Source organism: Telopea speciosissima, chromosome 3, assembly GCF_018873765.1.
Source record: "Telopea speciosissima isolate NSW1024214 ecotype Mountain lineage chromosome 3, Tspe_v1, whole genome shotgun sequence".
Lineage (NCBI taxonomy): Eukaryota > Viridiplantae > Streptophyta > Magnoliopsida > Proteales > Proteaceae > Telopea > Telopea speciosissima.
Window position 1 is genome coordinate 10,886,633 of NC_057918.1, and position 20,853 is coordinate 10,907,485.

Genomic DNA, 20,853 nt, shown 5'->3' on the forward strand with positions numbered 1-20,853 from the left:
ATAAAAAATTAAGAATACATTAAAATCATCTATTTTCCAGATTTGTTTGTGCACCCAAAGAACGTTGACTAAAAATTCACCAGAGATTGAAAGGTCAAAAACTCAGAACAAAAATGGTAACAACCATGTGGAAGAAGAGTTAGGTGAAGTGACCAACCCAAGTTAAAAATGGTTTTTAGATAATAGTTGTTGGTGACGTTTGGTATTCGTCACGAAACCTCACATTTCAAAACCAGAGTGGTCTCCCGTTCTCCCCCACCTCCCCGGTCCCCTACTCCCCAGCCCACGCGCCGCGTAGATTTCGTTCTCCATGGCGAAGGTGTTAACTGTCAAGTTTCAGAGATCTCGGTGGGCCCTCCCCTTGGAGACAGATGGACCCAGTTGTCTCTCTACCCTCCTTGACCTTTTAGGCAGACATTATTATCCATCGTTGGATTGGAATTCAGAGTCTGAGAGACGAACATGTGGAAAGACACGTAGGACAATTGGGTGGGACCTACAACGGTCAACCAGAGCTTCTTTTCCAGAGTGGGTCAGGGGTCAGAGGGGAGAGCGAAGAAGGAGGGAATGGAAGAAAAAGGAAGATATGAAATCCGCTGTTTGGAGAGCCCATTGGAAACTTTTGCAAGGCCCCTGGTTTTCGTTCCCAAAAAACAAATATTTTCTCAAGCAAAACCCTGCCCGTTGGTCTCCTTTTATACCACTTCTTCACCTTCAACAGGGGTTAGAGGAACAAAATCAAATCCTTACGTCTCTTTCCTTCTCTCTTTTTCCACAACTACGAGCCAAAAATTTTAATGTAGGAAAGGAAAATCAAAAAATATATTAACAATCTTCTCTCGCTGCAACACACAGAGGAAACCCATCTCCCTTGCATGTGCAGACGGTGATTTTCCTCTTTGTTTCCTCCATACTCATCTCGTAACTCTGCAAATTTTTGTAGATACCCATCTACGAATCAGTGGATTTGTCTGAATGAGGGTTAAATCGGGTTTGGTAGATCGAAAAGGGCAGGATATTTGCGAATTGCCAAGGGAGAAGTCCAACAAGAACAAGAAAAACCGGAAACGTAATAAGAAATCAATGGCAAACGTTGTCCAGAAGCTTTTTGAGACTTGCAAGGAAGTGTTCGCCACCGGTGGTGCTGGGGTTGTTCCATCCCCTGGTGATATCGAACGTCTCCGCTCGGAACTTGGTATGTTGTTTCCTTTCTTGTTCTTCTGGTTTTTGCTGTAATAATTTGAATTGGATGGTTTGACACCTATGCCTTGTTAGTGTTTTCTTTTTTTCCCCTTCCAATCTGGGTTTTTTCCAATCTTGAACAAAAGCTTTTTGCTGAAGAGTATCGAACTCCAATTTCCAAATTTCGATTCGTATTGAATTTTGGTGTTCCCAGGTCGGAATAAGAACTTTGGGTTTCCATATGGGTTTTAATTTCCTTAAAGCATTCGGTACTGGATTGAAATGATTTGGTTGAGCTTAGCAAATTTCCCATGGTTCTTCCTGGAAATTCAATCGAAGAATCTTTCTCTTTTTTCCCTCCTCATAAATAATTTAACCTCTTCATTTTTTTCTAGTCAGTGTACTTGGCAAGTAACAATGGAGTTCTCTTACCTTTTCCTATGACTGTTTTATAGTACTTCTGTTGTTGTCTAGTTTTTCTTGTTTTATTAACATTCTCTGGCGTTTGTGCTTTTCTTTTATTCTGTTTTGTGCTTCTTGGGTTGAGGCAGATGTACTGTATTATGTATGTGCACGTACCCATCACGTGTTAATTGTATGTAGACCCAAACATGAACCTCACAATGCACCCATTGGCGCTTGTGCTTTCTCATTCATGTCAATGTTTAATCTGATCTTAATGGTCAAAATTACACTCCCTGATCACGAAGTGTTCTTTAACTTTGGGGTAATGAATTCCATCCTCTTAAATAGTTGGCCTTCAATCTCATTTCTGTGGAAACAGTTATTTTCTGGCCTTGTGGATCCAATTTAGTTTCTTATCGAGTTCAGAGTCCTGTAAGTAAACTGAAGAGTAAAGAACTCACCACCATGTTCTCATACTCCATCATAATCTCCATTTCTAGACTGTTTAGGTTCCATGTGAAAGCAATTATCCCACATGGGATGTGAATTGCCCGGTATGGAGGCATATAAGGACTTGGGCACCCTCTCCTTAATGGATGGCTTTTAAGGGTGAGTTCTACCCGAGTCCTAACCCGTGACAATTCCGTTGTGCCTTTGAGGATTGAAAAAAATCGAAGATCTCAATTCATACATCTCCTCCCTATAAGCACTTGGCACCCTCTACTTAATGGCTAGCTTTTAAAGATGAGTTGAACTTCTAAAATATGATGCATTAGAATTTGATAGATTTGTGTATTTCCGTTGTTTGTTTAGTTTTGTGTTCATCCTGTAATAATATGAAATTTTCATGTAGATGGCATGAAACCAGAGGATGTTGGCTTGAGTGAAGACATGCCTTGGTTTAGGACGAGTGACTGTGAAGGCACCCCTCCAATAACATACCTACACCTCTATGAGTGTGACAGATTCTCGGTATGTTAGCTTCTCTGGGAAGGTGAAGATAATGTATGAGCAAACATTAGGTGATCTGTTCCTATCATAGAAAGTGGAAACATTAAGAACTATAACTTGTGACAAACTCTGTTTTTATTGTTTCTTGTGTGGGATTTTCTCACTTGCATTGTTGCAGATTGGGATATTCTGTTTGCCGAAATCTGGTGTTATTCCTCTTCATAATCATCCAGGCATGACTGTTTTCAGTAAGCTCCTCTTTGGGTCTATGCACATCAAATCATACGACTGGGTAACTGATGTCTCCCACAACACAAGTGAGAATCTCAATCCTTCTCATTGTAAGTACTTTTTTTGTGCACTTACTGTGGGCATTGTCCTGATCAGTGCTAGCTTTCTGGTTTTTCGGATCCTCAAGGACCCAGCTTGTAGGAACTGTCTTTAGGGGACTAGCTATGTGGAAGGGAAGTAACATTTCTGGGTGTTTGTTGTACTTACTAAAACGCCCCTGCTTTACCCAGGGTTTCTTGTGATTCATAGTACTTTTGAAGTTCTCATGTTGGAAGAATTCCTGGGATTTGGGACTTGGGAGCTAGAAGTTGTGTAATTTGTTGTAAACCCACATTGAGGGAGTGATATTGAGACCTAATTACAGATAAAGAGAAGAACATCAACAAGTTTCTAGGGTTCAGGCTGATCCCTGGCCGATTCCAGCTGAATTGGAATTGAAATCGGGGTCCATGGAAGCGATTTCCATTATCTTAAACCATATGGTTGAGATAGCAAAGCTGCAATGCTTCCCTGGAAAGTCATTTGTGTGTTAAGTTAGGAGTATTTGCTTTAGTAGTTTGGTAGTAAGAATTCTCTAATCACAAACTGTTTTTTTTTTTTTTTTTTGTGTGTGAAATATGATGATGATGGTTGCAGTCCAGTGTTCTTCTGGGATCCGATTGGTAAAGATAAAGAATGACTCAATCTTTACTGTGCCATGCAACACATCCATACTTTACCCAGCTGCAGGAGGAAACATGCACTGTTTCACTGCGGTAACATCGTGTGCTGTGCTGGATGTGCTGGGCCCACCGTATTCTGATGCTGAAGGCCGGCACTGTCAATACTATAGAGATTTCCCTTATGCCAACTTCTCAGGTACGGACTGGACTCTCTTGGAATTCTATTTTTGTGTGTATGTCCAAGTTCTTGGGGATTAGGGATGGACCACGGCACACATGGCTTCTGCTCTGCCGCAGGACATGCAGTGCACACCCGGCAGTACTGCAGAGGATTTTTATCCATTAGGGATTGGGTAGAGGCTGATGCAATGTATAAAGAGCATGCTTTCAAGAATTGGTGAATTGGATCGAATCCCCCAAGTCCCCCAATTCAGATGGGAATCGGTGGTCATAGATCCCGATTTTTGACGGATTTGGATTGAAATCGATGCTGACCGTTTCGTAAGGGAGGGTGTTCCCACCTGGTCGGCTGTCAGTTCAATCAATAAAGGGCAGAGAGGTTATTTCATTTGGGGGAGAAGAGAGATAGGGAGAAAGGGGAGGAAATGATCTCATGCGGTTCTCTGTCCGGTACAGTTCCCTAGTGTTTCTAATAAGAGGGGGTGGATCCCACCCGGGCAGTGTGTTCGGGCAGGAGGTAAGATGATCATTTCCACCCCTGTGAGAGGAATTGTAGGAACTGTACTGGGCAGGGAACCGCAGGGGATAAAGATAGCCATGCCACGGGACAGGAAACATTCTCCCAAAGAGTAATTTGACATTAACGGTATCAGGGAGATATTAGTCCCACAGTCGATAGAAAGTCTAGATAAACCATAGGAGCAACTCCCCCTCCCCCAAAGCAGCCCACCTAGGGTTCCAGCCAATTCTAGTCGATTCTAATTTGATCGGAATCAGTGGAGGCCATTCCCATTGTCAAATATGCTTGCTATAACCTCCCTCTCCCCTCTTGCACCCCAAAAAAAAGGTGCAAGTTTCATGGATTGGGTGGAGTTGAAATGCTGAAATTTTGTTAAAACCGTAAATTTGAATTTTTCCAAAGAAAGGTAAAAAAGAAAATTTAATAGTCCATTGGGAGTAAAGGTGTTAAACGGTTCGGTTTAGTTCGATTTTGACTGTTTGAGGGTAGAAATCGTAACTAGACCATTTAACTAAACGGTCTCATAATCAAAACCTGGACCGTTTGGTTAACGGTTTCGATTAAATGGTTCTATACGATTTTATACGGTTTTGGTTAGACGGTTCTATACACATTTATTACTCTATTTACTAGTACTAGTTATTTGTTAATAGTTATTACTTATTACTAAGTTTTTTTTTTTGTAAAAAGGAAATCATTAATGAAGATACGTGATTGTTAAGTAGTTGCTACTTGCTAAGTTTTGAAGTTTTGTTTATAAAAAAATAGTTTGTTAGGTTTTTAAATGGTTAGACGGTTTGGTTATAATCGATTTTAATTGGATTACACGGTTTGAAATCGTTGGATTAATCGATCTAAATCGAATCAAACCGATTAAATAAAGGGTGTCATTTTTAAAATCATAACCGAACCATTTAACCAAACGGTCTACCAGTTTCGGTTTAAATGGTTCGATTTGGTTTTGGTAAACGGTTTCGATTTGGTTTGGTTTTGACACCCTTAATTGGGAGGAGAGGGGTTGTTGTTAGGCTGCATGGCCACTGCATTAGTGCTAGGCCAATGAGAGCATGTGGCGACATCTAATGGGGATGGGATTTTTTTATTTCACGGTAGTGTGGCGGTCATTTCTCCCTTTCTGTGTTTGGGCACAGTAGACACACAACTTGTAAGCCTTCTTTTTCCTTTTTTTTGTTGGTTAATAGATAGGCTTCAAGAGAATAACTCATGACCTCTTTATTATGACTGATAATCTTAACTAAGTTATTCTGGTGGGGTTCTACTTTACCTTTTATATTCTAAGTAATGCTACGTCATTCATTCTAGGCAATATTGGTTGAGTTCGGATCCTCTCCCCACGTGGGTACCCTTCCCCTGTATCTTATATTGTACATGGAGTGTGTAACCCATTTTTAGAGTGCGGGATCCCCATCCTATGGACGGTGTGAGATCCAAGGGGAGGGTACCCATGTGGCATGGTTTGAGGTATCAGTATCTGATCACTCATTAGAGGAGGGTACTCACGTGCCATGGTTTGAGGTAGTGATATCAGATCACCCGTTACGGTCAAGGCCATATCAGTATTGTATTAATTTCAAAGGTGATCGATACTCATCCTGTGCATTAAAACCATACCACATGGGGAGCTGAGCCGTACTCTTATTTGGATGGTGGGAATTGAAACTTTTCCAGCATTTTCCGATGGTGTTTATTAATGATAGTCCAGTTTTTCTACACATATGGGTCAGGTGCCAACATTTTCCCTTTTGCTTTCATAAATACCTTCTTCATCCTTTAAATGGCATCAAATGTAGATAGGTGTTATACCTAATTCATACGTGTAGAGAAGCTCAACTCTTATTAATTCGGATATGGGAAGTCGATTCCCGAAATGTCAGGCAGCTCCACCAATCCATCTAATATTAAAATCGGAGTCCTTGCAAGATTCAAACAGACCCTTGTTATAGTTTTGCCTTCTTATGTGGGACCAGTGTTTGTTTTTATACTTATTAATGATGGATATGTGTTTGTGGGAACAAGGGACTGTTCTGTAGAAGAGGGGGAAGGGGGGTAGGTTTATATGTTGGGATTTGTTGGATCATTTGTCGTTGTTGGATTCTGATTATAGAAGAAGAAGAAGAATTACTCTTCAAGAAACAGTTAAAAAATAGTGTTTTTATATATTAACTAACTTTTTCACTTCAGGTGATACTGATTTGGTACCTGAAGATGAAAGGGAAGGATACGAATGGCTTCAAGAGAGAGAAAAACCTGAGGACTTTGTCGTTATGGGAGCTTTGTATAGAGGCCCCAAAATTGTGGAGAACTGATTATACTTTCTGCGTCTTCATTTTCTTCCCCATCTTTCTTCTTGCTACCTTTTCCCCCTCCAATCCAATTATATACATAGCTGCTGCTGCTGCAGCATTGTCTTGTGGCATGGGTATGGGCTTGTCCCATCTATTTTTTTTCTTTTTATCAACTGTTCTTTTGTTCATAACTGTAAGGAAAAAAAAAAAAAAGAAAAGAAAAAGAAGTTTGTAGGGTCTTTCTTTATATCTTGTTTCCCCCTTGGAAAATTAGTGTTCACTTAGATTTTCAATTTTCTATTACAATAAAACCATGTCAATCTTTTACTATTTAAGATTCTTCAGTGTCTTGATTTTGATTCACAATTTATATATTGAGATATCACATATTGTTAATATTAATGGATGCATCACTCACTCTAATTCATGTTATATGGATTTATTTAAAGGGAGTGTCTGGCTGACACCTATGTATTTAGAATTATTTTTTTTTTATGAATATATTTAGAACTTGACAGTATTTTTTTTTTTAATTATCTTTTGTTTTATTCTCAAAAATTTTTTAAGATAAGGATATAAAAGGGTTTTAAAAAAAACATAGAATTAGAAGGAAGCTCCTTTAATTTCATTGACCCCTCAAGAGAAATCAGACAAGGATGCCTTCTTAGAAAAAAGTGGTGTATGTTTTAGTAGAAATATTCCAACTGAGGATCGCAGAAGATTTTTCAAGATTCTCGGCATTAAGGAAATGTCCAAGAAGGCAATTTATTTGGGCACTAACCTATTCCATAACAAATCCAAATTGGCAAGTCTCCAGCATATTATCCTTCGAGTCAAAAACAGATTTACAGATTGGAAAACTAAACTTTTATCCAATGCAGGACGTAAGATTTTAACTCCGTCAGTATTTCAATAATTCATAATTATCTTATTATGTCTTGATTTGCCTTTCCTAATAGAATTTGTAAAGCTATTGACTCCATTTGTTTGAGATTTTGAAATGGAGAACGCATCTCATTTCGTGCGAATGGATTTGCTACCCCAAGGCACAGGGAGGTCTAGGGCTACGTAGCTCTACCACCCAAAATAAAACCCTTCTTCTAAAAGAGGGCTAGAGGCTCCTCAATGACACCGAATCCCTCTGGACCAAATGCTTGAGAGCCAAAGCACTCTCACAACAGATCTCTAGTTGACCCATACACCATCAAACACCATCAAAAGAAGATCTTGGACATGGAACCGCATTGCAAGCATCCTACCCATTCTGAAAAATCTGGTTTCTCGAAAGATAACCTTCGGAAATGACACTTTCTTCTGGATTGATCCCTGGTTTCAACAAAAACCATTAATTTCATCCATCAAATGTCGATCCCTTTTCAACCCCAACCAAAAAATCTCCCACTTCACTGATTCCCTCCAATGGAACACAAACCTTCTCCTAAATCACCTTCCCCTCCCCACTGCCCAAACCATCTCCAATATCCCCCTCTCCTCTGGGGTAGATAAATGGCGGTGCAATCTATTCCCATTTGTAATTTTCTCCACCAAATTGACATCGAAGTATCTTCAAAACCAGTCACATATGAACTCAGGTCAAAACAGGCAGCTACCAATCAGATGGTGGAAATTCTTATGGAAACTACATATCCACCCAAAGTTCATAATGTTTTTTATAGAGATTAAGACATGATGCCATCCTTGTTAAATACCATCTTGCAAAATTCCATTCCCTGTTTGCAATGAACAACAGCAAACAATGTGAAATGCAATTTTTTCTCGTCACATCGCATGTCACATTGGACTTGGGAAAGTTGTCTTCCCTCAGTTGTTCATTCCACTCAGATAGCATGTAGATCACATATTGTCTTTTAGATCCCTAATTTATGAACCAAGGAAAACACTAATTTTCCTAGTGAAAGTTCAGAGCAGTTTCAAAAGATACTCAAGCTTATGAAGGTGGAGGGATATTGATAACAATCTAACCTTGAAAAGCAGCCTTTCGATTTCTCAAATTAAAGGAAACCAAGGAAAGATCTGTTTTTCGGTATCTACTAAAATTTACTAGAGTCCCAGGGAGACCACCCTTCTTTTATTGTAATTTATTTTTGAAACTATGATCGCCCTTCATTCTTAGACCACCCAGCAATTAATCTGTGACAATTACAAATCCCAGAGAGTTACCCTAGAACTGAACTTGTGCTATACAAAGGCAGATCAAGGGGCCAGATGAAGTGGTCACATTAGCATTTCTGTCTACAATGAGTAAAGACCATGAGGGCTTAGGGACTCCATCTCAGCTTCTGCCTGTTGACCTGCTACATATAAGAAACATTGAGATATGAAACTTGACAGCTAGAAAACCCACCTCCTTCTCTTTCTCACATACAATATTGTTTTCTTTGCTTCATAATTATTTGAAGGAAAGTAATTAAGGAATCTCTTTCCAAAAATTAAATTCAAACAGAGGGAAAATTATGAAAAATTGGTGTTACCAGCCTTTACTCCTTGTTAGGTGGATGGTGGGGTCTCCCAATGTTGAGGCAGGGGACCAACATCATATATGATTTCTCTATGGCAAGACCAGACAAGCCTTATTGCTTCTGGGGTCCCAATTCCCGCACCACGGGGGTCTCCACATGGTCCAAACCTGTTGCACACTCATCAATTTAATGTCATATTACTTGAAATTTTAGAACACCTCTGGAAATCATCAGCACTGACATTTTCTTACCAATGATTCTGTGGAGCTCCTGTGGTTCGTGCCCGAAGTCCAGCATATGTAGTCCCATTCACAGAATTCCCAATTACTTCCTACAAATACACCCAAAAAAAAAAAAAATCACTTTCTGCGAAAGGAGTTTTCATAATTTTGAGACTGTTGGACATGTGGAAGAGGTCCTTCTTCGATTATTGTATCATACTAAATATTTTGAGCTTTTTGTTAGAGATCCATGTATTGAAGTTCAAATAGCGCATGGCCAATTGCCACTTTGCTTTTCCAACTTAAAAAATAATACCAGGGATAGTTTATTGTCTTGCCATTATTTTAGTCCCAATCTTCCCTAAATGTTTGAAGAGAATTGATGAAAGTTCTACACCTATTTTGACAATTTTGTTACACCATGTGGTAAACTATCCTCTCAAGCTTTTAACTGATGAATATGCCCCTCCCCATCAACAAGACGTGTGGTTAAACCCAAGAGCCATGGCAATGGACGCAAAGTCAAGGTGAAGGTTTGCATCTACAAACTCTATCATGAGATATTGTCCAAAAGCTATTCAACAGTAAGAGGAGACAAGAATGGAAGACTGAACTAAAGCGAAAGGATCATGATTGTGGACTCTTGCCTGTAGAAACAAGGGATCATTTGAAACCACTGCAGCTGTTAAATGTGCATGCATCCTCTCTAGAGCAGCCAACACCATTGGTAGCTGATCCTGTTTATACTCTGTAATAACCTACGACCAAGCACAAAACCATCAGTAGCAGATTTTTAGTTCCCAGCTATGAAAAAACTAATGAGAAAGAGGTATAATTAGAACTGAAAACTTCACTTTCAGTAAGTTGCCATTGTGTTAGTTACCTTTTTGCACCTTTTTTCCTCAAATAGTCAATGATGATTAAAAATCTACACTTAATGATTTTTTCCTCTCAGATGTTTTACAACTATTGGACTGTCAACTTCAAGAATCAAGAAAATATTTTGTTACTTCATTTAACATAACAGAGGAGGTCTAGATTCTGTGTCAACTGATAATCATGGACTTTTTCCTTTTTGACAAGGGAATATTTATTGACTTTAGAATCAAACACAACCCAGTTTTAGATTTATCAAACTATGCTAGAACTGTAAGTGGGTCTTTTCTTGCAAGCAAATCCTTCTAGAACGAGTGAAAATTTATTGGATATATCCTCTAACATCCTCAATGGGACAAGATTTGAGATATGGCTCTGCTTCTTTACCTGGAATGGTCCAAAGATTTCCGTTGTGATGAGCTCATAGTTCTTGTCCTTCAGTATTTCTTCAATAGGAATATAAACAGCAGTTGGTTTTATAGCACCATATATATTTGGAATAGAATGGTTTTCTAAAGCTTCACCACCAAAGAGTAGCTTTGATCCTGGTATCTGAAGAAGTTTATTCATGTGCTCTAGCATTGCTTCAGTTGTGAACTGCCAAAATAGAGAAACAATAATTGAATAAACCTCAAAACTGAATTATTATTTAGGATACTGAGACAAAATTTTTATTGGAGTATGTATAAAAGAGATGTATGCTATACAGAATTACTTTAAAAAAAAGAATTCCATAATGTCATGGTTTGCATCTGAAGATGTAACCTAAAATGTTTGATACAATCTAAGTGTTGTACTTGTACCCCCCATGTTTCTCTTTCTCCTTAGCACTGTATGTCTTTTAATATAGAGATTGTAATAGAGTGGATATTTACCACCAACGAACTAAAGGCTGAAACAATCTGGCCCTGGAGATACGTTTTGTTGTATTATAGCAGAATGAGAAAATGCATGACCACAACAAAAAAGTAACTTGCTTACAGTAAGAACAGGGCCAATGGTTAAATCCTCAAGCTTTCTTCTCTCAGCGAGATCTTTCATCTTGGAAAGAAGTGAACTTTTAGCCCAGTTCTGCACAAGGATATAGAAAGTATCAGCGTAAGAAGATAAATAAGGCACGAGATGTATTCAAAAGTTAAATCCCTCGTAAAATGTGATATGTCTCTAAAAAATAACAGCATTGGAGAAGAGCAGGCAAAAAACTTCATGATAACAAAAGTCAACTTTTGTGATGTCAAATTCATGATTTGTGAAGACAAGTTCTGGCTAACTTGTGGAACAGATTTTATTTTTTATTTTTATCTTTTAAATCAGCAACAACAAGAAAGAGAATATATTAAAAGAAAAGGCCAATAGATGGGGAGAAATACAGGAACAGGCCCAACAGCCTGTGCACGTGCCAAGGGCCGACCTGTCCCCAAATTTCCCACCCAAGAAACAACACAACAGAGAAACCTTGCCCCCCTTCACCGCATAGTTATCAAGGCGTCGCCATGGCGTCTAGGTTCCTTGATCGCCTTGGATGCCTTGGGCGCCATGGCGGGCGCCTTGCCGCCATGGCAATGTTGCCTTGAATTTTGCCCCTCTAAAACGCCATGGTCGCTTTCCCGCCTTGATAACTATGCTTCACCGACGCCCATAAGGCCCCAACAAAATAAACTAGGGGAAATATTTTACCCACCTTACTTTTTTTAGTGTTTGGAAAGTGGGCTCCTTTTCTGATGGAAAAAATCTTAGACAAACTTTTTACATTCCTTTTCCCTATTCACTTCCGCCTATTTTATCATTGTCAAACAGTATAGCATAGGAGAGTTTATGTTAAGTCTTTATTATGGCATTGGTATATTATAATAAGGCGAGAGAAAGGTGCCTGGACGTAATTTGTTTATTGGTATGTTATAAGTGTATCAGTCCTTATTCGTAATTTGATTATTGGTATGTTATAAGTGTTAAGTTGTGTTCACAAACGCAGGGGTATTTATGTCTAAATTCCAAGGCGACACCAGAAAATAAGGCGAGAGAAAGGTGCCTGAACGCCTAGGCGACGCCTTGAAAACTATGATACAAGCATCGTCCCAAGTCGACATAAACGGTTCCAGCTGATCCTTTGTTACTGCCCTCTACTTCATCAGACTCTTTGCCTGGGGATTCTTTCTCCATTGACTTGCCAATTGCACTTCATAAAGGTATTTGAACTTGCATTCAAAGTCTAATATTGCTTATCCTATTTTTAAGTTTGTTATATCTCCCATCCTAGGATATGCATGAGTAATGAGTGATAACTCATTACTCATGCATAGATCTGACAAAAATATTGGGTGATTATATAGAAAATCGGTAGCAGAAAACAATCTATATAGAATCTTAAATTGAAATAAGGAGCAACTAACCTCATGCATGAACAGAATTGATTCCGCTGAGCATTTTTGACCACTGCATGCATATGCATCCTGATCACAGACCCAGGCAACATAATCGACCTGCATTTTCAGAAACCAGTCTGTTAGGTCAACATTTGTTCTAAAACGAGTATCTGAATGTTTATTTGCGATACAAGATAGATATTATCTGAGAGACCTCTTGCACATCAGGACCTAGAACCTTCCAGTCAAAACCTGCATCTTCCAATTTAATTCGTCCCTTAAGGTCCACAGCCAACTTATCTGCTACTCGAGAGCTTCCAGTAAAAAGAGTCATTCTTGGTTCTGCCTGTTAAACGAATTAATAGAAAAAAGAGAGGGGGTTTAAAAAATTAAATAAAAAGAAACCATCAGATGACACCATCGATTAGAATAAATACTGAAGATTTAATCCATAGAGAAGTCATATTATTCTTCAGAAAAGAGTCAACCTCTAATAACAGCTTGTTCATTGTCTTCCCATCAGAATTGATGAAGTCAACATCCTCCCTCGGTAAGCCACAATCATGAAGCAGCCGAAGCATTTGCTCCATTACAATGCTGACCTACAAATACCTTTTAGTCAGTTAGAGGGGGGGGGGAAAGAATGATGATTTGAAATAGATGTGACAATACAAAATTACAAATGGAAAATAGCTCAAAACCATCATTTTGAAATAATATATGTTCATGTTTTTAACATTATCCTTCCTATTTCTGAAGCTAAAATGGAGCTTCACTGTTGGCTTACACACCAACAGTGTATATTTTGGTTTATCCACCAACAGTGTACATTGAACCAATACTAGATCTCTCTGACCAAAATCTGCGGCAGTTCCTTTATATCCCAGTAGTACAGAAATAGCTACATTTAGTTGAGATAAGGCTGAGTTGTTGTTGTTGTTATAGTACAGAAATAGCCACAATTGAAATTTATCAAAATAAATCAGCACCCTTTTGCAACCAAGGATTTATAGTGCCTTATGAACCATTTTATAAGTTGACGTCAAGGGAAAATGAAATTCATACTTCACAATGGCTAACACTTCCACAAGCATACCTTGCTATCAACTTTAACAACAGGCTTATTGCCCATATAAAGTGCACCCATCATTTGCAGTATAGGGATCTCTAGAGGAAAATTGAAGGGAGTGATTATTGCCACCTGCAAAAATGACCTTTTCAATACGGATTTGCAAATGTATGGAAAAGGTAAATAGTTATGTAAAACATGCCCCCCCCTCCCCAGAGAGAGAGAGAGAGAGAAAGAAAGAGATGCGCATGAACACAAACAGATAGTGTGCGTGTTTTACATATGTTAATATCCTAAAATCAATTCAGCTCAACAGAATCTGATCCCAACTACTTGTCTACTTGATAAAACTTCAACATTTTGAATATAATTCACTAATTCAATACAGAGTTTTAAGCATCAATAACAGATAAAATAGGCTAAGCCTACAAGCTTTGCTTCCCAATGTTGACAGGGCTATGTCGCTGTACATAGTGCATTCAGCGTCATCTAAAGATATGCCTAAATTTTACAATTTAGATAAGGTATCCATTATAACAACTTCTGATGTAACCGTAATAAGAAAAGCAAACAAATGAAACTAGGCAGGATTTGGATATGTTTTTTTCCAGTGTTTTTTCTGTTTCTCCATACCATAAAAGAAACGTCTGTCTATTCATTGTTTTCTCCTACAATAATGATCAAACTCCAAATAAAATATAAAAAATGGATAATACAGAAAAGCTGTTTTTGCATGGGCCTTTAACACGTATGATAGGGGCCAAAAAAATATTTGGTGGAGGGCCGGTTAGGAGAAGGGAAGTATTCTGAGATGAGGTCTCAAAGTTGCAGGGAGGGAAATTGATGGCTACTGCATCACTATTGACTGTCAAATGCATAAAAGAGGAGTGTGACAAATCCGTTGGGAACATCTGTCCCTCCCTTCCCAAAAAAGGAACTCTTGGGCGGAAGAGGAGAACCAACCTTAGTTAGGGTGGCTACTGGGGTAACCTAATTATTCCATCACTCATTCCTCCACTCCCCTAAGAAGCTCCATTCTTTCTCATACTGGTGGAAATGGCCAAGAAACCTGGCCTCATCATGAACATTAGGCAGGCTGTCATCATCCCTGTCATGACCAATACTTGCATCGCTGATTTTTCAAAGGGCAGATCCTTGAAGCCGTTGGCATTGATTATGTTGATAAGAGCAAAACCCCACCATTGTCTCTTGCCAGATGACCCCTTTGGTTGGCTGAGAGTAATAGTGCTAGTATGGAAACAAGGTCACTGTCAAAGTGTCAAGGAATCAAGAAAGTGATCACTGTCTCGGACCCTGGTACCACCTCATTTTACTGTTTTCCCTTTCTCTAGGAAACATACAATGGGTCGCTATATGTATGATGATGCTTCACCATATGATCCAACCCAGTAATGATGCTAGGCCATGGCATTAAAGATGTTGTGTTTGTTGTATTGTGTTTGCCAAAACCCAAATTTCAAACAGAGAAAAAGAAAATCTTATTATGATAATCAAGTCTCTAAACCTCCAATGTGTAATTTATACCTTATATATAAACTGTCATAATAAGGTATAAATTAATATATATTTAAGCAAACTATTATATATCAATCAAAAGGAACTCCCATGCATGCAAGAATTGGAAGAAGGAAATAAAATAGAGATTAAAAAATAAATATATAATCCTATTTAAAAAGAAAAAGAAATAGAAAGAGCTAGGAAGCTAAATTAATAGGATTAAACAATGCATCTTATAATTTTTTGGGATTTCAAAAGTTTAAACAGAAAAAAAAAGGGATTAAAGAAGAGTCAAATTAATTAAAAACAGCAGTAATCAAGATATACAAATAGGCAACCCAGCATCGATCGATCATCCACTTCCACTACTCTTCCTCCTTTCTCTCTCTCATTTCACTCTTACCCTCTCTATGTGTTTTATATGTTCTTGACGATCGTTCTTCCATCAATAGGTTGGACGATACAAAAGAAGCTACAATATCTCGGTGTGTACGCAAGATTTGGGAGTCTATAGTTTTTGATGTTAGAAGAAAGGCCTCTTTGGTCTCCTCTCGGTGTGCCGACACCCCAAGGAACAAGCTTATTGTTCTATCCTGGGGTGTCCCTCTATCTTTGCTTCAGCCCCCCTCCCCACTATCTGAGGGTTGGTCCTGGTTCTTCCTTGTTTTGCGTTTCCTGGGGCTCCTTGTATCTTTCTCTCCTTTTGGTAATGCATTTTTATTCACCCATAAAAAAAAAAAAGGAATTGATGATAAACATCTGACCAGACTCCTATGCATGAAGTAGACTTTGGATTTTTCAATTTGTATAAATTTGAGCATCGATTATTCCAAGGATTGAGAGAGAGAGCACAACTTCAAGGTCTTGCAATGGAAATGCTAGTAGATAAAGTTGGTGCATGGTAATACTTTTGGGCCCATCGCAGTTACTTTGGAAGTACATAGAAAGATAGAGGTCTTACAGGACCATATGGCCACCGGAAACCATGACTTTGTTGTCCAAGATGATTCCCAGGTACAGCAAAAGACCTTGCTAGGAAACGGACCTGCCAGACAAGTAGGGCAAAAAAGATGAAGATTACTTCATAACACACATATAAGAAAAGTTACCTTGAAAAGATAGTAATCCAGTTCATTCATTTTGTTGAATAACCTCAACCAAAGTCCTAACTGAGAAGAGAAAGATGGGAAACTATAAAGGTGTGGCGCCTGCTTTGTATCCATAAATGTCAGACAAAGGTGTTGCACCTATTTTGGTGTGTTCAAGTAACATCAATAGAAATTAGAACCTAAGACAAAATGGGAAACTATAACAAGTTTTCTCCAAGCCTATATTCATTATATGTTGTCAGCTGTAAAGCCTCAACTGGTTGTGCATGCAAGCACTCTATATTTATAAAGACATGGAAAATAGAGTAATTTTTCTTACTCCCTGAGAATTGTAACATGAGGAGATAATGTTTCATGACCATTCATCAGTATGGCCATTACATTTGAATGCCAAATGAATACAGCCATAATGTAAAAGATGAGGAGAAGAGATTCGTTAGGATTTATTGTTCATAGAATGTATCATTGCAGGGCAATGACTCAGAGATTCCCTCTTATCCTCCATACTATTTTTATCTCTACAAATATCAATGCATTATTATAAACATCATCATATAGATTTAAATATATTTTTCTACCTGATCACAGCAGAAATTCTCCAAAAATTTGCGGCTTACATAAACCTCAGCTTGGGCCTGTTGATAACTCTTTGGAGAGACCCTTTGAATTAGCTTTGTGAAGAAATCCGAAACCTGACAAAGGCTAGATTATTGTAAACTAGGAACATGGAGATATAATATGGTAATAAATTAGTTCCCGCTGCTACCTTCAGAATATGAGAATTGGGGGGGGGGGGATATTAATCTTTCCCTTCCCTGGCACATTACCTCAGGTTGAGAAAGTATATGTGCAGCCCTCGTAGATATGTCACCATACATAAGATATCTGAGGCACAATCATTCAATTTATATGGAATTTCTTAAAATATTAAAATCAAATTAAACGACAGAAATCACAGAAATTAGACTGGACACATAATAAATATGCAGATATAGTTCCATCATGGTATAAACATGGAGAGCAATTTAAATGGTTTTTAAGATTTCATAATACGAAAAAAAAACCTAAGGGGGGAGCTGGATATGAGAAAACCAAACCTCTCTGGTGCTTTAAAAGGATTATGAAGACCAGATTTTGGACACTTGGACAAGCTCTCCACAAAAGGCTACATAAAATGTAAATGGAAAACTATTCAGAGGCATATACCATTAAGAGAAGACAGACTTATGTAATGTTGCCAACTTTTGTATTGTAAGGAAAGCTAGAGCGGAAATAAATGAGAATTTGGTGAGCAGTCCCATGTGAAATATGACAAAAGTAAACATTTAATTCATGTTTTTTGCAACCAAGATACAGGTAAACCATATGAAGAAGATGAAAGAAAAACCATGTTTAGTAAATGCACAATATATACCTCTATCCCTGCTTCATCTACTTCGGCAACTTTAATAAATGGTTCTCCATTTAATGGATCCACAACTGTATTCCAAGTGGACGCTTTTGTCCACCTACCCTGCACTAAAAGTAACCAAAATCCCAAGTTATATAATTACTTGAATTTGTGGTGCATTGCCAAAAACAACGAGCCTAAAACCAGAACACCTCCCAAAAAACACCATTAATTAAGGGGGTAACTCTTAAGATATTGTGGAAACCAAACTAAGTTTAAATACCTAATATTAGTCAGACCCAATACAAAGGGCCTTGTTGCAACGGTAAGGTTGCTCCATTGAGACCTAGTGGTTATGGGTTCAAGTCAGGAAACAGCCTCTCCGCTAAGCGGAGGTAAGGCTGCATACATTATGATCCTCCCCAGACCCTGCAGTGGCAAGAGCCGCTTGTGCACTGGGTACGTCTTTTATTAGTCAAATCCAATACAGTAAACATAAAATAATATTTTACATTAAATAGACATAAATATTCTTTAATATCCTAAAACAAATAAAGTCGCAAAGTGTAGAGAAGTTTTTAAAAATATATAAAAGTCCTATGAAGATAATAACTGTATTTTCTTTTTACCTTTGTTTTGCTATAGTGTAAACCTTGGATCCCCCAAGTATCTAACAATGCATACCATAGACAACAAATGTTACTCTGGTTGCAATACCTACCCAAGTTCTGTACTTCAGCAGGTTGGGATCCTGAGATTCGTTCAGCTTCTAGAGTAGCAAAAGTCAGCGAATGTACAGATCTACAGTGATTGAAAAAAAGAAAGGTGTTAAAACAGAATCATGAGTATGAGAATAACCAATACACCTATTAAGATGTAAAAATATCAAACACAAATAAGAAATGGTAACTATATGCTTCAACCATTCTGACATCTCCTTTAAACCAATGTATTACTTAAATGAGCAAAACAATTAGGCATATACATCCCAATGAACAATTTGGACCATTGAATTTTGAGGAATCTCTTTTGGATAAGAAGGTAAAACAGGAATTGGTCTGAATGTTTTAATTTAGGTTTTCTCTGATTCTTAATAACAGTTAGAAAATGCAATAACACCGATTCTGAATTAATTAGCATGATGGAGGAACACAGATAGGCCCAGCAGCTTCTATCCGAAGTGAAACAGTAGCATATAAGAAATTTTATAATCCAAATTTTCAACATGAAGCAGACCATCCTCTGAAAAAAGCAATGAGCAAGCAGTATAAACTGTAAGCTTTGTATTTAGCGAAGTTTACAGCCTGTACTGCAATAAAAAATAGTGAATCCCATGAGCAGCTAACATCAACTAACTACAATTTATCACCTTTCTAGAATGTAATCTTCTACTTCTTTTTTCCCCAAAAAAGCAGATCATATTGAACTGTTGAACCGATAAGATCAACTCAACACACAGGGAAAATATTGCCCACAGGAGAATTTATTCCACCAAATGAAACAGTGATCGTCTCCAGATATAGAGAAATCCCATATTAGGCTGATCTCAACCAACTATAGCACTAAAAAAGCGCCAATCTAGAAACGACAAGTATGGCAGCATCTTATCTACTGAAACTGATCAGCTCACATTTCTAACATCAAAGAGGAGAATAGAGAATAGAAGAAGGCCAAGATCATCATCAGTTGCTGATGATCTTAACAAATAGATCAAAAACCATTTGAGATTGTGTTTATAACAACAACTAACACATTAAAGAAAATCTAGTAAAGTTGCAAAATCAATCAATGCAATTACTTCGTACCTGGAGAGATGGTATGAAGAGATAAACCAATTGAAAGCCAATTTAGGAGCACTGGCTCTCATCTCCCTACAAACTGTAAACCTATGCATAGCGTCAGCACTTCACAGTGACTGCTATGAACCCTAAAATCCTTTCTCCAGAGCATAAACAAGAACTACTAGACGATTGGTAAGTGTATATAGCTAAATATCCCTCTTTTTTCGCAGGCAACATAGCATGGAGATTGAGGTGAGTTGGTTTTTGGAATAACGACAGTGTCAAAGAGGTGCCCAGCTCAGCCCAATCCACTCTAGTCCCGCCGATAAAACCACGAGAGGTGTGGGATCTGCAACTACCTGCCATGTCATGTTTCCATTCAAGAACGAATTTTTTATTCTCAATTGGTAGATGCGATAAGATGGGTTATTGAGACTGTGTATCTTCTCCATTAGCAATCGATTTTGACCATTTGATCTTAAAATTTTGACTCCGGCTAAGGAGGTGTTTGTAACTTGATAAGGACGAGGGGCAGGCGTGTAGCCCACATTGCAGGTTATCCGCATCACAATTGGTGGGCCCTTAAGGCTTAAGGAAGGTAAAGTACCCCCGATCTGCACTTTCCGTTTTATTAATAAAATGATTTTAGAGAGAGAGAATTTATCGTCTTCAATTATCTCCTCTTCCATTTCTTTCATTACATCTAATAGGGGGATTGGATTCCACTCGAATAGTGTGTTCGGATACGGGATAGGAGTCATTTCTGTCACCCCTATGAGATGTAATAGAGGAAATGGAAGGGTGGATAAATGGAGATGATAAAGATCCTTATACTATTTATTAATTTATGCAAAAGGATCTTGTGCAGCACTCTACTCGGGCTGCACGTGTAGCGTCGAACATAGCGAGACATGAAAAGATCGCCTCACCCCTGTTCAGGCAAAGGTAAGGCGATCTCTTCATGCCTCACTGTGTTTAGCGCTACACGTACAGCCAGGACAAGATGCTGCATAAGAGCCGAGTCCCTAGTTTATGTGTTAACCCCCGCGCCCCCACGCCCCCCTCCCAAAAAAAAAAAGCCCAAGCAAGCAAACAAACAAACTACTTTATGTCTGATCCCGGGTACTGCCCATCCCTCCCTTGCTTCTATCCTTAAAGTTAAACAACTGAAAGATATAAACATATAAAAGGGCAGCGATTGTGTCACTCATAGGTGTCTCTCCCTAGATCAAATTAAAATTAAATGAAAGAAAAAGTTTTTATTTTCTATTGAAAATGACAGAAAAAGACGTCTAACGTTATTTATGAAAAGGGAAAAGGTTCTTATAAGTGTCAATCAGTAACTTTGAATGGGTTTCGGTTTAGTTACCAGTTTAGGTATGAGAATAAGGGTACGTATGGCAACCATTCTGTTTCAAAAGTGACTCTGAAACATGAGCCAATAAGTATGTATCGATTTCAGGTTGGATTCGATTTCTTATTAATTTCGCTAATTAATTTAGATTTGGTTTGGTTTCGATTTCTTTTTAGTTTCTCTTATCGGTTTGGT

General features: G+C 38.3%; 2 protein-coding genes across 6 annotated transcripts in view; one reads left to right on the forward strand and one right to left on the reverse strand.

Annotated features, from left to right (window-relative positions):
* The window catches only part of LOC122654399 (delta-1-pyrroline-5-carboxylate dehydrogenase 12A1, mitochondrial-like), a 28,747-nt gene extending 9,269 nt beyond the window's left edge, over positions 1 to 19,478 (reverse strand). Inside the window, exons 1-17 of one of the 5 annotated variants that reach the window (XR_006331904.1) lie at positions 19,329 to 19,478; positions 18,245 to 18,324; positions 17,548 to 17,651; positions 17,231 to 17,298; positions 16,961 to 17,018; positions 16,712 to 16,825; positions 15,986 to 16,069; positions 13,534 to 13,638; positions 12,926 to 13,039; positions 12,652 to 12,783; positions 12,465 to 12,554; positions 11,056 to 11,145; positions 10,462 to 10,671; positions 9,846 to 9,956; positions 9,229 to 9,308; positions 9,000 to 9,144; positions 8,703 to 8,809 (exon numbers count right to left, since the gene is read on the reverse strand). Coding sequence is in view for 3 of the 5 variants with exons in the window: in XM_043848472.1 (XP_043704407.1) it covers positions 9,006 to 9,144; positions 9,229 to 9,308; positions 9,846 to 9,956; positions 10,462 to 10,671; positions 11,056 to 11,145; positions 12,465 to 12,554; positions 12,652 to 12,783; positions 12,926 to 13,039; positions 13,534 to 13,638; positions 15,986 to 16,069; positions 16,712 to 16,825; positions 16,961 to 17,018; positions 17,231 to 17,298; positions 17,548 to 17,651; positions 18,245 to 18,324; positions 19,329 to 19,417 (1,668 nt within the window). In the remaining 2 variants the exon portion in view is untranslated. Of the gene's footprint in view, positions 1 to 8,546; positions 8,813 to 8,989; positions 9,145 to 9,228; positions 9,309 to 9,845; positions 9,957 to 10,461; positions 10,672 to 11,055; positions 11,146 to 12,464; positions 12,555 to 12,651; positions 12,784 to 12,925; positions 13,040 to 13,533; positions 13,639 to 15,985; positions 16,070 to 16,711; positions 16,826 to 16,960; positions 17,019 to 17,230; positions 17,299 to 17,547; positions 17,652 to 18,244; positions 18,325 to 19,328 lie in introns of those variants that run through there. The other 4 variants (XR_006331903.1, XM_043848472.1, XM_043848474.1 and 1 more) reach the window with 4 other exon arrangements.
* On the forward strand, positions 944 to 6,568 carry LOC122654401 (plant cysteine oxidase 2). The gene is made up of 5 exons (XM_043848476.1): positions 944 to 1,195; positions 2,441 to 2,559; positions 2,717 to 2,879; positions 3,466 to 3,687; positions 6,394 to 6,568. The coding sequence occupies exons 1-5, from the start codon at positions 976 to 978 to the stop codon at positions 6,516 to 6,518; spliced, it is 849 nt and encodes a 282-aa protein (XP_043704411.1). The 5' UTR covers positions 944 to 975; the 3' UTR covers positions 6,519 to 6,568.
* Positions 19,479 to 20,853: the final 1,375 nt, after the last annotated feature.

Excerpts from the sequence above, each read along its gene's own strand:
- LOC122654401 (XM_043848476.1), top strand. The coding sequence starts at position 976 with ATGAGGGTTAAATCGGGTTTGGTAGATCGAAAAGGGCAGGATATTTGC. Across the intron at positions 1,196-2,440 it reads ACGTCTCCGCTCGGAACTTG|ATGGCATGAAACCAGAGGAT; the intron begins GTATGTTGTTTC and ends ATTTTCATGTAG. Across the intron at positions 2,560-2,716 it reads ATGAGTGTGACAGATTCTCG|ATTGGGATATTCTGTTTGCC; the intron begins GTATGTTAGCTT and ends GCATTGTTGCAG.